This window comes from Anabrus simplex, chromosome 1, assembly GCF_040414725.1.
Source record: "Anabrus simplex isolate iqAnaSimp1 chromosome 1, ASM4041472v1, whole genome shotgun sequence".
Lineage (NCBI taxonomy): Eukaryota > Metazoa > Arthropoda > Insecta > Orthoptera > Tettigoniidae > Anabrus > Anabrus simplex.
In genome coordinates, this window is record NC_090265.1 from 479,533,471 (window position 1) to 479,550,579 (window position 17,109).

The 17,109-nt window shown below is 37.5% G+C and overlaps 1 protein-coding gene across 9 annotated transcripts in view; it reads right to left on the bottom strand.

Annotated features, from left to right (window-relative positions):
* The window catches only part of LOC136856971 (uncharacterized), a 164,454-nt gene that overhangs the window by 89,199 nt on the left and 58,146 nt on the right, over positions 1 to 17,109 (bottom strand). For 8 of the 9 annotated variants that reach the window (XM_067135279.2, XM_067135281.2, XM_067135280.2 and 5 more), the window contains 2 exons: positions 5,899 to 6,024; positions 5,455 to 5,566 (listed from right to left, as the gene is read on the bottom strand). In XM_067135279.2, coding sequence (XP_066991380.2) covers positions 5,455 to 5,566; positions 5,899 to 6,024 — 238 coding nt within the window. Of the gene's footprint in view, positions 1 to 3,246; positions 3,318 to 5,454; positions 5,567 to 5,898; positions 6,025 to 17,109 lie in introns of those variants that run through there. The other variant, XM_067135284.2, reaches the window with a different exon arrangement.

The window sequence follows — 17,109 nt, forward strand, 5'->3', positions numbered from 1 at the left end:
AGATCCCATGAGAAAATGAGATTGTAAATCAAAAGGTACTCCACAGGTTAAATAAGTGTTACTACACAAAGTAATAAGATAACAAATGTTTGAGGAGAGTAGACAGAAATATTCGCATCAAGTGGATGCAAACTGTTCTTCCCTGGTGAGGGAGGTGTCATGACAGCATGCCTCAGTGCCGAGCGAACGGACTTGATCGAGCCTCGAATCCGTGACCTCCAAGACCAAGGATATTGAGTATCGATTTAGAGTTTATATGATCATGTTACAGTGGCAAAAAGTGTTTCAAATGTTTGAGTGATAATTTTATTAAGTGAAAAAATTATGATTGTTCAAGCATAAGATTTCATACAAGTTTTACTTGAGGCAAGCTGGTGCAATGCAAGTTAGTGCATGTGTAATGTTGTGAAATACCAGACAACACAGTGTCAGTGTAAAATGGAAAACGCAATAGAAAGTTCTGAAAGTGTTTCTAGAAGGAACTTGTGCATAGATTTTCTGACGCAGCAAGAAGCCAGTCGTTCGAGTAGATTCCATGACACTCCCCACCAGTTAGTGGGAGGAACACGTGAACCAATCAGACATAAAAATGAGATACTCCTGGAGAAGTACAAGGAAAAGCTTCAAGAAACTTCAAACATAGAATATAGGGAATGATACTTCGACAGATGGGGGAGAATCTATCCGACTACTATGCAAACAACATGTGTGGGGCTGTGCGCCACAAAGCAAGAATCTAGCCAGCTTCCGTGCAAACAGCATGTGTGTGGCTGTGAGCCAGAACAGTACAGAATTTGTAGGTTACATGTGAGGCAGTAAGCGACGAAACAAGTAGCACGTGGCCGCGTGCCAATGAGAGAAACAGTCCAGAAATTGTAAAGGGTTGCGTGAGATAGTGAAGGTATTATTATATATATATATATATATATATATATATATATTTATTTTGGCTAGTTGCTTTACGTCGCACCGACGCAGATAGGTCTTATGGCGACGATGGGATAGGAAAGGGCTAGGAGTGGGAAGGAAGCAGCCGTGGCATTTGCCTGGTGTGAAAATGGGAAACCACGGAAAACCATCCTCAGGGCTGCCGACAGTAGGGTTTGAACCTACTATCTCCCGAATACTGGATACTGGCCGCACTTAAGAGACTGCAGCTATCGAGCTCGGTAGTGAAGGTATCACTGAACTACATAGATAGCAGGTTGCTATAGAAAGACTTAGAGCTGCAATGACTAAGTTACTTGTCATAGCTGTGAGCCTGAAGACTGGGAATGAACACTGAACTGTATGCTAGGAAGGCTGAGTCTCATAGTGTGCCTTTCCTATCAGTAAACTTAACTTTACAGTCAGTACTGTTGGGGGTTAGGCTATTCTGATCGACGACAGAGATCGAGGGCGTCGAGTTCGAGTCCTGGAGTTACACATCCACTTTAACTAAACATCACATCGCTCAATGCAACTACACAGGTGGAGAGAAGAAGTCAAGAAAGAAGACTGAAGCACATGGATGTAGTCGTCTTCAATCACAAGATAAGTAATTACCAAGTTTCTCAGGGTTTGTATTGCAGAGAGTAAATGAACTGGTTAGTCAAGGACTTTGAGAGAGACTAATTAATCAAGAGTTGTAAATGTACTTGTGCAATGATTTCAAGGTTGCAAATTGTATGTTTGTAAATGTACAGTCTGTGCCTATTTAAGATAATACAGGTGAAGGGAACTGTGTGTGTGAGTGGAAAGTTGATCATGTTATTTTTAATATTAGCTCCCGAAAAATCCGAACCCAGTCCTTAGCCTGCCAAATCCTTAGGATCACAACAGACCATCATCACAATAATTATTAATTGAATGTTGTATGGTCCACCTTTTTCAATACTATATTATGCAATATTATTGAACTGCATTACTAAACCAGGGACTAGTTTTGGCCTTGGCTAGCCATCTTCAGCCTTCACCTTCATTATCTAATAAATGAACAAATATAAAAACATCTATCATTTATTTAGGTTAACCTATCATTTATTCAGGTTAACTTCATGGACACAGCAATGAATTGCGAATTTATACCAGCCACAGATTAAGAATGTGACAGTTTTAACCATATCTTCATGTACTGTCCTGACAATGTTCAACAGCATTTCAACATGTTTTTAACAAGCACTACGGGAACATTTGATTTTATTTACGTTGGTCGATGTGGAAACATCATCTAGCAGTTCTGAGTCAGGTGGTGGTTATTTACAGTGGCATCCGGTAGCTTGCATACTGCTAACACCACTCAAGTAGATTTGGTGACTGATATGACTACAGAATCAACATTTACCAGTTCCTGTTTTGCAACTGAAATTGTTATGATTAGCAGTGATGGAACTAACAAATACTATAAATATCAATACAAGAATGAGTCTGGATGATGAGCATACTCCAGATGCTAAGAATTTAGAGCCAAATTTATTTTTCAGATTGTACACTTGATTCATCCCAGATGTTAATGTAAATTGTGTGTTTATACATTTGTTTCGTTATTAAATGTATTACACTAAGGTTGATAAGGCCAGCCAAGGCCGAAACTAGTCCCTAGTTTAGTAATGTAATTCAATAATATTGCATAATATAGTATTGAAAAAGGTGGACCATACAATATTATTATTATTATTATTATTATTATTATTATTATTATTATTATTATTATTATTGTGATCACAATTCAATAGATCGAAACTCTGAAGTTTGTGTCCTATGATCATGATCACTCAAAATCCAAGTTAAGGCAAGACAAATTATAATAGATAAAATTTATAAAATAACAGTGTGTTGTTGACATTCAGTGCATGACAAGTAAAGAGTTTAATGATAACTCATTATGATCATATTTTTGTTCTAGTGTAAGTGTGAATTATTCTCAACAATTTCTTCTAATTTGAAGAATGCACTTCTTAAAAGACTAGGCTAAACACTTGAAATATAAACACTTGAAAATAGGAATTAATACATCAAACCCTTTATTTGATCTATTAACTCCTATTGTCAATAAAAAGAAATAATCTAAACTCCCTTTTTTATTTTTCTCCAAATTCCTTCCAGCAATCACCCACCATCCCACATCCCTCAAGCCCACCTTTCCTCCTCCCAGTTATAACTCTGCTCTCTTGTTTCCTCACTTTTGTTCTATAACTTTTTCAAAGATCCATATTGAAAACAAACATCTCAAAACTTTCCTATCTACATTATCCTGTTTACACATACCATATTTACGCGAATTGCCACGGCCATACCATTTTGAACACACCCCTTCTCGTCCGTATTTACGCCAATAATCCCAGCATATTTTTGTAAACATTTTGAAGCATGAAATTGGGGTGCAGGTTTTATTTGTGTCAAGGTTGGCAACACGCACCTGGCTCACCTCTCACCTAGTTTTCAATGGTGTGTGTACAGTTATCCTTCGTGCAACCGCAGATGGAAGAAAACTGTCCCCATGTCATATTTAAACGGAACACAATTCAGACTTAATTCTAAACTGCCTTTACATTAAAAAAAAAAAAAAAAAAAAATAGTATTTTACAGAGTAATTTAAATTCAAAATTTCTCCCCGTCACAATAGAACACGTCTTCTGGAACATTTAAGGGTAGCTTTCCGCTGTTTCACTCACTTCGGTGTGTCTATAGTGAGTTTCATAGTTAAAGTTTGAGTGAAATGTTAATTCTTCTGTAAACAGCGTTTTAAGGAACACCACAATATTAATATTTAGAAATTTCATGATCCGTATTGAAGTGGGATTACAATATTTAAAGATTAAGAGTGTTCCTCCTATTTAATACAAAGATATTTATTAATGTGAAAGAATCACATATCGTTCAATTGAACGTTCAATTGCATTTTTCAAAATCCAGAGCCCAAACAGACTTGTAAACTTCCTGTACTGCGTTGCAATGCAAACGGAAGCAAGAGAGAGATATCTTACAGGCTTAATCCACTCAAACTTGTCTCAACCTCATTTAATCATGAAACTTCCCTTTTATTATATATAATACTGGTGGGTGGATGGATGTGACCCGTGAAAGAAGTCCATACAATACAAAGAAGAAGAAGCAGCAGCAGCGAGAGATTTCCTCCTTCCTCCCCTTGTTGTAAGGAAAGTTCGATAAACCACAATATTTTAGGGGCATCGGATACTTTCCGTGAAAGTACAAGGCATCTAAAATGCATAGAGTACAAAAATCCAATGAATTCACTTGCACAGGAGAGCCAGCATAGATTTCTCCTTGCCTCTGAATAATTATTTTTCTTTTGTTGCGTAAGGTTATGTTTGCCAGTGAATTATCCAAGTGCGTTATTTGGATACTGTAAATGCACCTTGTTGGATACATATTGGAAATAGTTTTTTCATGGCATTTGAAAGTTTTAGACTGTGAACCAATGTTAATTGCATGCAGTAATGAGTATTGGAATATTTTATGATGAAGTGAGGGTTGGCATTTCTGTTTTGCAAGTTGGTGGTTAATTTGAAATCACGTAATTGGAAGTCAGATTTCTGCATTCCAAAGACTTCGAATTAATGAGGTTTTACTGTATTGCAAAACTAATATCCGAATTTGCCGCTGTGTATCTCAAGAGTTTACATTGCATGAAAAGAACTATCCACTACCGGTTGTGTTACTATCCGAGTAAAAAAGATCGCGTGTGAGAAGTGTTTTAGACATGGAGTGTGATGAACTTTTAAGTGATTTAGGAGAGGATTCTACTCATGCAAGATATAGCAAATCTTGCAATCTACAGGGAATCGAGCCTATTGCAAGTTCAGATTAATGAAATATCTGTCATGTAAGTAGACCTACTTGGTAATTTTCATGGCAAATATATTTCATAACAGTGATAATGTATTTTTATCATTTCAGGCAAAGCAGCTATATGAACATTAAAACAAGAATAATACTTGTAAGAATAATACTTGTAAAGCAGCTATATCCGTAAATTTACATGTTCATATTTGCATAAAGAACACATGGACCTCATGGAGTAATATGAAATGTTTATGCCTACGTTACTCTTTCAATGGAAGGAATTTTAGTTCATTTAATTTTTTCAAAATGAGCCTTCCTAGAATTAGAGTGTGGGAATTATTCGCGTAAATACGGTATTTCAACTGAACTGAATTCAAGAAGATTCTCCAAGTGGGCTTTATTTTGGTTTGTAGTGGATAAAACTCAGTAAATGCTTAAAGACGCCAACTAAAATAAAAATTATGAAAAAATAATGATGGTTGTATAACAGACTAACAGCAGTCAGAAGGACCGCATTGGCAGTTCTAGTGGTGAAAGAGGTAGCTCTGTATTAGGATAAGATGACACATATTGCATGATGCAACGTAAAAGAACTAATACACAATAATTGTGGTTGCTATACATTTTAGTTGCACAGTTATTTTCAAAATGTTATCCCAACATACTTACAGCTAAGGTTTTTCCAGAACCAGTTTGAGCTATTCCAACCATATCTCTCCCGCTTAAAGCAATAGACCAACCTTGAGCTTGTATAGGCGTGGGAGTCTCAAATCCAGATTTTCTGTAACCAAAGAACCATGGATATTCAGTTTCAAGAGAAGAATTAATTTAACAACTGAAGCCAGTATGCAATGAAGAAAGAGGTGTAGACATTTACCAATGAGTATCTCAAACCCAGTAAGCAGCACTTGCCTACACTTGGATAGCCTTGAATGTTGATTCAGAGTTGTTGAAGACAGTAGGTGCATTATGTTTTAATGGAGCATAAAATATGACAGCATTTCATATGAAATTAAGTACACAGCGCAATATCTAATAATGTTCAACAGTACAGTATACTCTAGAGTTAGTTAGAAAGGCAATCAGCATTAAGATGGTATTATCAAATTTTACCTTATTTCACTGACGATGTAACCAGGAAAGTTAGCTTCTTCAAATTGCTGAATAGGATTAGGCAAATCATTTCCTCTAATAGTAATCTGCTGTTTATTTCTGAACAAATCAACTTCATCACCAGATCTGCAACACAAATATACAGTATACCAGTTTAAAAATTTAAGAAATCTATCATGACTTAATAATAATGTTATTGACTTTACATCCCAGTAACTACGTTTATGGTTTTCGGAGATGCTGAGGTGCCAGAATTTAGTTCTGCAGGAGTTCTTTTACGTGTCAGTAAATCTACAGACATGAGGCTGACATATTTGAGCACCTTCAAATACCACCGAATTGAGCCAGGATCAAACCTACCAAGTTGGAGTTAGAAGGCCAGCGCCTCAACTGTCAGTGTCATGACATTTCTTGTTAACAGCCGGTAAATAAAAAACTAAACCCATTTAGTGTGCACAGCCATGTCATGGCCGAAGTTACTACATACAACATTTACAAAGCTGAGGCATATGAATGTATAGCAAGGCTTACAGTATATCTCAATACTGTAGAACCCCAGTAATCCGAACTAATTGGGGCTGTAGTCTGTTCGGATTATCTGAATAAACGTACAGTACTGTATACTGTATTGGCTGGCATTACACTATGTACAATGTGTCCCACTCCCAGCAGGGCCAGGAGATGACATGCATGTTCTGAGCAGTATATTCATAACTTCCCGCGTCCTTTAGCATAAACCCCTTCCGAGGAAACATCTTTATGAAATAGAACTATGGAGAACCTTCCTTGCATTGTAACTGTACTATTAGGCACTATAATTTACGAGATTTAAGATTCTGAAGATGATAGGGATCAGATACTGAGAACGAAGAATTATCTACAATCTGTATAAAAATCAGTCTGCAGTGATAAGAATTGAGGGCTTTGAAAAAGAAGCAGCAATCCAGAAAGGAGGGAGGCAAAGCTGCAGTTTGTCCCCACTCTTTTTCAATGTTTACATAGAACAGCCAGTAAAAGAAATCAAAGAAAAATTTGGAAAGGGAATCACAGTCCAAGGAGTGGAAATCAAAACCTTGAGATTTGCCGATGATATTGTTATTTTATCTGAGACTGCAAAAGATCGAGAAGTTGCTGAATGGTATGGACGAAGTCTTGGGTAAGGAGTACAAGATGAAAATAAATAAGTCCAAAACAAAAGTAATGGAGTGCAGTCGAACGAAGGCAGGTGATGTAGGAAATATTAGATTAGGAAATGAAGTCTTAAAGGAAGTAGATGAATATTGTTACTTGGGTAGTAAAATAACTAATGATGACAGAAGTAAGGATGACATAAAATTCAGACTAGCACAAGCAAGGAAGAGCTTTCTTAAGAAAAGAAATTTGCTCACTTCAAATATTGATATCGGAATTAGATGTTTTTGAAGACTTTTGTGTGGAGCGTGGCATTGTATGGAAGTGAAACATGGACGATAACTAGCTCAGAAAGAAAGAGAATAGAAGCTTTTGAAATATGGTGTTACAGAAGAATGCTCAAGGTGAGATGGAAAGATTGAATCACGAATGAAGAGATACTGAATCGAATTGGTGAGAGGAGATCGATTTAGCTAAATTTGACGAGAAGAAGAGATAGAATGATAGGACACATCTTAAGACACCCAGGACTTGTTCAGTTCGTTTTTGAAGGAAGTGTAGGTGTAAGAACGGTAGGGGTAGACGAAGGTATGAATATGACAAGCAGATTAGAGCAGATGTACAATGCAATAGTTATGTAGAAATGAAAAGGTTAGCACAGGATAGGGTGGCACGGAGAGCTGCATCAAACCAGTCTATGGACTGATGACTCAAACAATTTACGAGAAGGTATGTGTTCATATATAGCATTTTTTCTGGATACTATGGTGTGTTGCACAATGTTACTTTGGATAACACATATTTAGCACCTGTGAATGCAGGAATACCATTTGCTCTTAAATTGAGGCAATTTCCTCTAAATTTAGTCTTCTGTCACACTGAAATAGGCCACCAGGACAAACTTTGAAGTTGGGATGAATATCCCAGTATTATGGACAGTTGTACATAGCTTTTTCCAGAGTACTCAGATCCATATGCTTCAAATTACAACTCCAAGCTACAACTGCACTGATATGGTTTGTAAGGAAATAGCTGTTTTGATTCTATTCAAATGCTGTATAAAACCTGAAAAGTGTAACATTTATACATAACATATACTAATAGTCCATTTAGAATTTCAAATTACATGCTAGTCAAACTATGTACCTCATGACTTGTTACCTTCAACGGGAACGTTCAAGAGGCTTAAACTAGTACAAGATATGGATTAAAAGAACAATGTAATGATGACCATTATACTGTAACTATTTAGTAAAACGTAAACACTTGTCCTCCTCCCAAGGTAGTGCAGCTCTTTTCAGGCACACCCCTAATAGAGGTGAACTGCGTGTACCATTTTAACCACATGCCAGCTCTCCCACCATTCTTAAATTCTGGCAGTACCAGCAGACAAACCCAAGCCCCAACAACAGCAGCTAATAGTACTAACCATTACGCTATGGAGGCAGACAACTATTTAGTAAAAAATACTATCTTTCCGTGAAATGAAGAGGTTTTTTTTCCATTCTGGGATATGAAAACAATTTCCATCGCTAAGCAGAGCATGTATGGTGGCCATGATCATTGCAGCGTACACTCAAATTGATCAGACACTATGGTTAGACGATTCGAGTCCCATTGGCCGAAAATATTTTTACCATTAGAATGTTGGCTGGCAGGGTACGGGAGGTGGTGGTATACAATTTCTAATCACTAGATTGCATGCCAAAAGCATGGATTAAATTCCAAACCTTTTCACAGTACTGATATGGAGTGAGGGCATATGACACTTATGTCTTCTTTGCAAGAAAAATACAATGAACTCCTCATTACCACAACTTACCTACTTTTTTAAAGAAAAAGTATGTTTTTAAAAAGTTATATAGGTTACAAGAACAATATAATAATGACCATCATGCTTGAAATATTTAGTGAAAAATAATATTTTTCCATGAAATGAATAAATCTTTCCATTCTGGGGTATGAAAACACATTATCTCCATCAGGAAACACAGCCTGCACAGTGGGCATGATCATTAAGGTGTGCACCTAAATAAACGTACACTGTGGTTAGACAGTTCCGAGACCCGTTGGTTGCAAAAAAATTACCAGTAGAATGTTGGCCAGGTGGTGGTGTAAAATTTCTAATCACTAGATTGCATGCCAAAAGCCTGGATTAAATTCCAAACCTTTTTGCAGTGCTCATATGGAATGAGGAAATGCGGAGTAAATAAAAGACAAGCTAGGTTAGGGACGAGGCATCCCTGGCTTCCCATCATGCTCTTTCAGCAGTAGATCAGCTACTTAATCACAAATCACTTTTTGATAGATCTTGTAATATTGCCTGGTACAGACTTCTGACAGTGCCTGGCAGTAATTCCTCACCTGTTACTGAACAGTTGTTATTCAGTCAAGTTTTAAATGTTCTACTGTATGGCTCAAAATTAAGATTTAACTTCACTGAAGGCATCTAAAATACAAAAACAGAACTAGGCCAAATGGCACTATCGAGATTCAACAAAACCGGATTTCAAAAAGTATTCTACGAGATTCACTTGGTTCTCCTTTTCATCCAAGTGAGAGTAAACTGTTTTCCAAAATAGCAAACTTTTGCCCAAGAAACAAACAAGTTAATATCAACCAATAGGTTCTGAATAGTTACGTTACCAAATCACATACATTAGCTTTGACTCCATAGTGTGCAATGATGTTATTGAAGTTAATAAAGCTGGTTTGTACAATGGAACGAGATTGAATCTATGGAAGTTAGACAAAAATATCGCTCATGCAGAAGTTCAAACGGGCTCAGCTTCAGGAAGGTGTTTTATTCCAAGAATAGATTTAGCACCTGTGAATCCGGGTATACCATTCCTTCTTTTTTTTTTTTTTTTTTGCTAGTTGCTTTACGTCGCACCGACACAGATAGGTCTTATGGCGACGATGGGACAGGAAAGGCTAGGAGTGGGAAGGAAGCGGCCGTGGCCTTAATTAAGGTACAGCCCCAGCATTTGCCTGGCGTGAAAATGGGAAACCACGGAAAACCATTTTCAGGGCTGCCGACAGTGGGGTTCGAACCTACTATCTCCCGACCATTCCTTCTTAAATGGAGGCAATTTCCTCTAAATGTAGCCTTCTGTATCACAACGAATAAGCCACCAGGACAAACTTCAAACACTTTAAAGTGTTTTGGACATTTGTTCGTGACTTTCTCAAGAGTACTCAGATCCATAGACTGCAAAGAACAACTTCAAGCTACAACTGCACCCAATATGGTTTGTAAGAAAATACTATAATACCCGTTTGGTTCAAATGTTGTATGAAATCTGGAAAGTGTAACTGTTATTCATAACGTACAGTAGAAGTCCGCTATAACGAGTACGGCATATAATGAGAACCCTGTTATAACGACAGTTTTTGTCTGTCTGTTCAAAATTCCTATATTAAACTGTATTATCCTTCAGTTACCGCGAGAGCCCCATCACTGACACATCTGTTATTGTGAGTTAAGCGGGCGCGATTTTTTATTTTTATTTTTTATGCACCCAGCGATTATATTGCATGTGAGCGATCTTCTTCATTATCGTTTCCTCGCTATGTCCACTAGCAAACTCACTCGATTACAGTTAAAATTGAAAAAATTGATAAAGAGATTCAACCTATTCAATACAAAAGAATATGAAATGTAGTGAATTACATTCCCATTTAATGATTGGTAGAAATGGTACCGGTTCCAACCCTAGTCCAGGTCATCATCAGCCGACTAAGACAAAAAACAATGCATAGGATCAGTAGAAGAGGCGATATAAAAATGAAATGGGGGTAGACACTGTAAAACTTAGAAGTAAAATGCAAATCACTCAAAAGAAAACAGTGCGCAATTCTCTAAGCGGTAGCACAGCACACGCAGCACTAGGCAAAGTCCCACAATGTTTACGAATAGCAGAGAACGGTTAAATGAGCAAGTTTTTAAATACTGTCAGGCATAAAGTCACATCACAATCGAACACGTACGAAGATCCGTAATCGTGCAGGAGTTGAAGATGAGTAGATCCACTGAAGCAACTTGCCAGCTCCCGGTGATCAGCGCGACGCATTCAATATCAGGCACTGTGGTTTCAAATGCCCAAAGTAAAATGGAGAAAAGCTTGACGATCCAGTAATTTTCCTCGGTCGCGGGAAAGTAAGTATATAGATAAATATAGTACAATTCAATATAATTGAATAAGTAATTGTGCTCCTATAGAATTCTTAGAACAGTTGACGTGAAAAAACAATTGTGAAGAGAAAAAAATATAGTAAAAAGCGCAATACCGGAAACAAATGAAAACGTTTTCCTCGGTCGCGGGAAAAGTAAGTATATAGATAAATGTAATACAATTCAATATAATTGAATATAATTGAATAAAAGAGGACTCACATGTGACATATGGTTCATCCATATGAATTTTATCCAAAATGTGCCTCAAAGCTTCTCGATGTGGCAACGTTCCTCCCTATTTCACTCAGTTCGTCAATCACAGACATTGAACGATATTGCTTCCATACTGGACCGCAGTAAACGCTTTGTACTGAAGCTTTAACTTTTCACATTCTTCTAAGAGTTTTATATGCTCCCCCCCCCCCGTCCGACTCATTGGCTGAATTGTCAGCGCACTGGCCTTCGGTTCAGAGGGTCCCGGGTTAGATTCCCAGCCAGGTCGGGGATTTTAACCTTTATTGGTTAATTTCAATGGCTCGGGGTCTGGGTGTTTGTGTTGCTCCCAACATCCCTGCAACTCACCACACATAACACTATCCTCCGGTCGTCTTTCGATCAATGTGTGATTTAAAAGAATCATTTGTTGGTGACAGCGTTGTGCAATAACTGTTTCGCCGGGCTTCAAGAGTTCATAATACACAATACCGCTCTGGTCCCGTGGTCTTCCTGCCGAAGAGATTTGGATTTGGTGTTGAAGGACAGACTTTGCTAGGTGACAAAATAAATCCATTTTTCGTCACCCATAACAATCTGGTACAGAAATATTTTTCTTTCGTGGCGCTGAAGCGGCATTTCACAAGTGACTTTGCGATTTTCCATTTGCCGTTCATTGAAATTGTGTAGGACCTATTTACTGAGTTTACTGATCTTCCCCACTGGTCATAAACATCTGCTGATTGTTTCTTGTGACACATTTAATGCTAGTGCCAACTGCCATTGAGTTTGAGTTGGGTCGTCACCCAGAGTGCGCACTGTCTTACACATTTAAATCACCATCTTTAAATTGTCAAATCCATGTCTCACATGTTCTAATCGATGGAGCATGTTCACCATGTGTTTCTACCAGCAAACGATGACTTTCCACAGCCTTTTGCTTTTGATTAAATAAGGAAAGCAATGCGTGCTGCAAACTTTCTTTTTCAGGCACAAACATCGACATGATCACTGAATGATACACAGTGTGACTCGTACTCATTAATTTTAAAATGAAACAATATTAAAATATACATGATATAAAATACTCAATCGTTGGACTATGTACTTACACTTAGTACTTACCTGATTACTTACACATACAATTGTTGATGGGCACCAGCTACAAACAGATGTAACGATAATAGAATGAGAATCTTCAATATCTCTAAGGTGTGAGGTAATAAGCTTACTTTGACAGCGTAACGTATAGGTTTTGGGAAAAGGAGATAGTCGTTCAGTTTCCCCATTAAAGTGTGAGGTTATATGATCTACTATTAAAATGAAACGATTAATTTGATACTAAACAAAATATATCCTTTAAATGCTGATTTTAACTAGTGAGATTTACTGCGATAATTCAAAAGATAATATAAAACTCCGACATTATAACTGACGGAAACTGTAGGCATTGAATTTGAAATCCTCTTGACCAGACATTTGAAAGTTGTACAAGAAATGTATCCCTCACTGGTTCACTTAATTGTACCTTGAAGACTGAGTGTTATGACATATTCCTTTGAATTGGTATCAGCTGTAGGTATCTGAAATGTAATTTTAGTTTCACAAACGAGATATAGCATGGCTTGAAATTATATTCACACTTCACAATCAACTTTACAAGTAATTCACTGATAACTGTTAGTCTGCACTACGACAACTCAATATTCGGCAGTCACCAAACTGACACAAGAACTCAACCAAACAGATACACGAAACACCATAACATATAGTCCATTTGGTCACTGACTACGTATCCATGCGACTGCTTCTTCATCATCATTTCACTGTCTCGCTGACCATCTGTGGCCTCACTCTCCTTCCAACTCATTCCAACCAACTGAACTCTCTGACTGACTGCCACTATAGGATACAGCCCCTATATATAGCCATTAGTTGACATATGGTATAACACTAAGTCAGGGTTAAAAATAGATATGATGTAACTCCCACCCAGCTACAAATGTTACATATTGTGTTGAAATAGCCTCAAGCGAACTAGGTGTTCCCAAAATATGACCTCATCGCTAAATACATACAATGACAGAGCAATGACTCGACAGTTACTGTAACAGTATTACACCATATATTGCAATGTCAAAAGGTTTCACAAAACATATCCATATCTGATATTAGATATTAAGTCTCACTCTACACAATTCTGATGCTAATACACACACACACACACACACACACACACACACACACACACACACACACACACACACACACACACACACACACACACACACAATAAATTAACTACAATGAAGCAAGCGATAATTAATACATAGCGAAATCAGATTACAGAATTGAATCGAACAGTAATAATAATAATAATAATAATAATAATAATAATAATGCATGCTTGTAACGGGATTTGAACCACTACAACAGACGCTAGTGTTTGGTGGAATCAACTTTTGTGTGTTGCTGGTAAATGTCAGACGAACAAACTGACGTATGTGTCAAATTCATATGCTACGTACTGTTCCCTGGCACCATCTCTTAGTGAAACCAGAACAGATTTAGGCACACAGCTGATAAGTTAGTCACCGAGGTGAAGCAGGGTATGAAATTGTTATTTAACACAACAGGAGGCACTTAGATACGTTTTAGCAAATTCAAATTTCTTCTGGTACCAATGATTTTAGATAAATTTATTAGGATTTATTAATAAACTGTTTTTATTAGCATAGTCACAGAGTTGGAGGTCGGGAGTTAATATGGTCAATAGCTATTCACAATTATAAGGGATGGGATGTTCCTGCCTAATCAATACTATGTGCATTCACAAATATATGTATTTATACTTTAAAATCACACTACAGTATTTTGGCCTTATAGGCCATCTTCAGCCGGATATGTCATAATATTAGTCTACCATAGCATAGTTCATTACTGTCAAATATTACTATTCTTATCTTTAAATGTTTTTGTACTTAAGTATCACAGCTGTTGAAGTAGCGATAGCTGTTCATGTCACTTGGACAAAAATCGTGTATCTGTAGATCATCTACATAAAGGTGGTACCGTCAATTTTAATGTTTCCCCAATGCCACTGATACTGATCAAAAATAGTAGCGGACCCTAAGCAGAACCCTGTGGGGCACCGTATACCTTATTCCACCATTCAGAAGTCTTATCTCCCACTGTTACTCGTTGCTGGCGGCCAGCAAGATTACAGCTGAAAAACTGTGGCATTGTTGTATTGAGATTTCAAGTATCTGGGGGTTAACAGAATCAAACGCAGTACTAAAGTATAATAAAGTAATAAAATAAAGTTTCATTCATCTATTGCATGTGTGATATTGTCTGTCACTCGCAATAAGGCTGTCACAGTGCTATGTCCTTTCTTAACGTCTGAATTAAAGGAGTCAAGGAGTACATGCTTGGTCAGATACTCTGCAACCTGTAAGTGAACCAGTCGTTCAAATACAGTACTTTTGAAAGTGCTGGAAGAATGGATATTGGCTGATTAATGGCAATTTTTTTCAGGATAGGCCTTACTAGCACATTTTCAATTTTGGGAAACTTTTCATTTGTCATACAGTGGTTAAAGATATGAGTACTGGTAACACAGACCTGATAATATTTTTAATTAATGATATAGAGGTACCGCAGAGCCTGTAGTATTAGAAGTACTTGAATTTAGCAAATGTTATGTTTGCACTGACAGCTCTAAATGTTTTTTTTTTTTTTTTTTTTTTTTTTTTTTTTTTTTTTTTTTTTTTTTTTTGCTAGTTGTTTTACGTCGCACCGACACGGATAGGTCTTATGGCGACGATGGGACAGGAAAGGGCTAGGAGTGGGAAGGAAGCGGCCATGGCCTTAATTAAGGTACAGCCCCAGCATTTGCCTGGTGTGAAAATGGGGAAACCACGGAAAACCATTTTCAGGGCTGCTGACAGTGGGGTTCGAACCTACTATTTCCCAAATACTGGATACTGCCGCACTTAAGCGACTACAGCTATTGAGCTCGGTGGCTCTAAATGTAAACTGATCTTTTTGAGTATGAAGACTGCCAGGGTTTAGTGACTGTATGGGAAATGGAAATTTTTTGCTAGTGGCTTTACGTCGCACCGACACAGATAGGTCTTATGGCGATGATGGGATAGGAAAGGCCTAGGAGTTGGAAGGAAGCAGCCATGGCCTTAATTGCTTGGTGTAAAAATGGGAAACCATGAAAAACCATCTTCAGGGCTGCCGACAGTGGGATTCAAACACACTATCTCCCGTATGCAAGCTTACAGCCATGTGCCCGTAACTACATGGCCAACTTGCCCGATAGGAAATGAAAATGGTCCCACTTTAAACCGAGAAAAATGATTATTTAAGTTGTCAAGTTGGTTAGTTGGAACTTGTTGCTCTACAGCTTTACCAATGCTACTTAACCGTAGTGTGTTGCAGGTCTATGTGAAGTTATTGTATGTGGGTAACTGCTGGAAGTAGCTGCATTTACTGTTCCTAATTAGCTGCTTATTCTATTTTTAAGTATTCTGTATTGTTCAAAGCTCTCTGTCTTGTGTGTGCCTATATCTCCTGAACCAACTGTCATAGCTGGTCAAAGCAAATGTCATCTCGGTTGTTAGCCGCTGGGCAGAGGGTGGGGTGATCCCTATCTGTCTCTTAGGTGTTTACTTTTGAATCAATGTCGTGAAAATAAAGTATTCTATCCCAGGCTTGGTTATGTATGTCATTATGTAGTTCATGTCAATGTTTATGTCTCTAAATATAACATACATTGCTCAACCCAAGTGTAAACCATGCTTAGTATAAGAGGTCATAGGTAGGAATGCCAGGAGCTGAGACCTGGCAGTGTTAAATCACTTTTAGAGGTTGACTGGTAATTATTTCAACAATTACTGTAAGAGTTGAATACTGAGGGAAGTTGACATGGTTTGTAGCATTAGGCAATACAATTTTAATAATGGGAACGAGGAATAAATTATTCAGTTTCTTTTTATTCACTAAACTCTAATAAAAGTTTTGTAATGAAGTTACACAGGACAATGGTGTCCTTGTAGACTAAGATAAGATCTGTTATAACTGCTTGAAATCAACAATGGTCTTACATTAGGTGGTTTATAAACAATGCCTATTAATTTTTTATTGTAGTCTAGTTCCACAAATTTGTATTACGGTTGTAAGGGAGGATTTGGGTCAGAGGTGCAGATTATTGTGAATGACGAATCAACATATTGGACGCACATAACAAAGTTAATTTCTATAGGCGCACAAACAATATGAAATAAGTCAGATGGAGGACCAGATTGCCCTAAACGAGCAGACAACACATCACTCAGGTGATTTAACATATTTATTACACATTAATAAATACCACATATTTACATAAATGTACTAAAGAAAATGTAGAGATACACCAAGATGGGTCTCGGCGTCTACTGCTGCCGGTCGCCATGTTCAGTCTGACCTATAATAATGGACGCGGTAACAAGTTGCCAACTGTGAAAGTTACAAATGAAATGCAACAGGCGAGTTGCCAATACAAAAGCCGCAACACAGATCTTGCATTTTACACCATTCCTAACATACAATCCTACAAAAAGGGATGTGAATTAACTTGTTTAATGCCTGGTACAATAGACAGGGGAACTTGATATTCTGAAAGGGGAGGGCTGGGTGCAGAT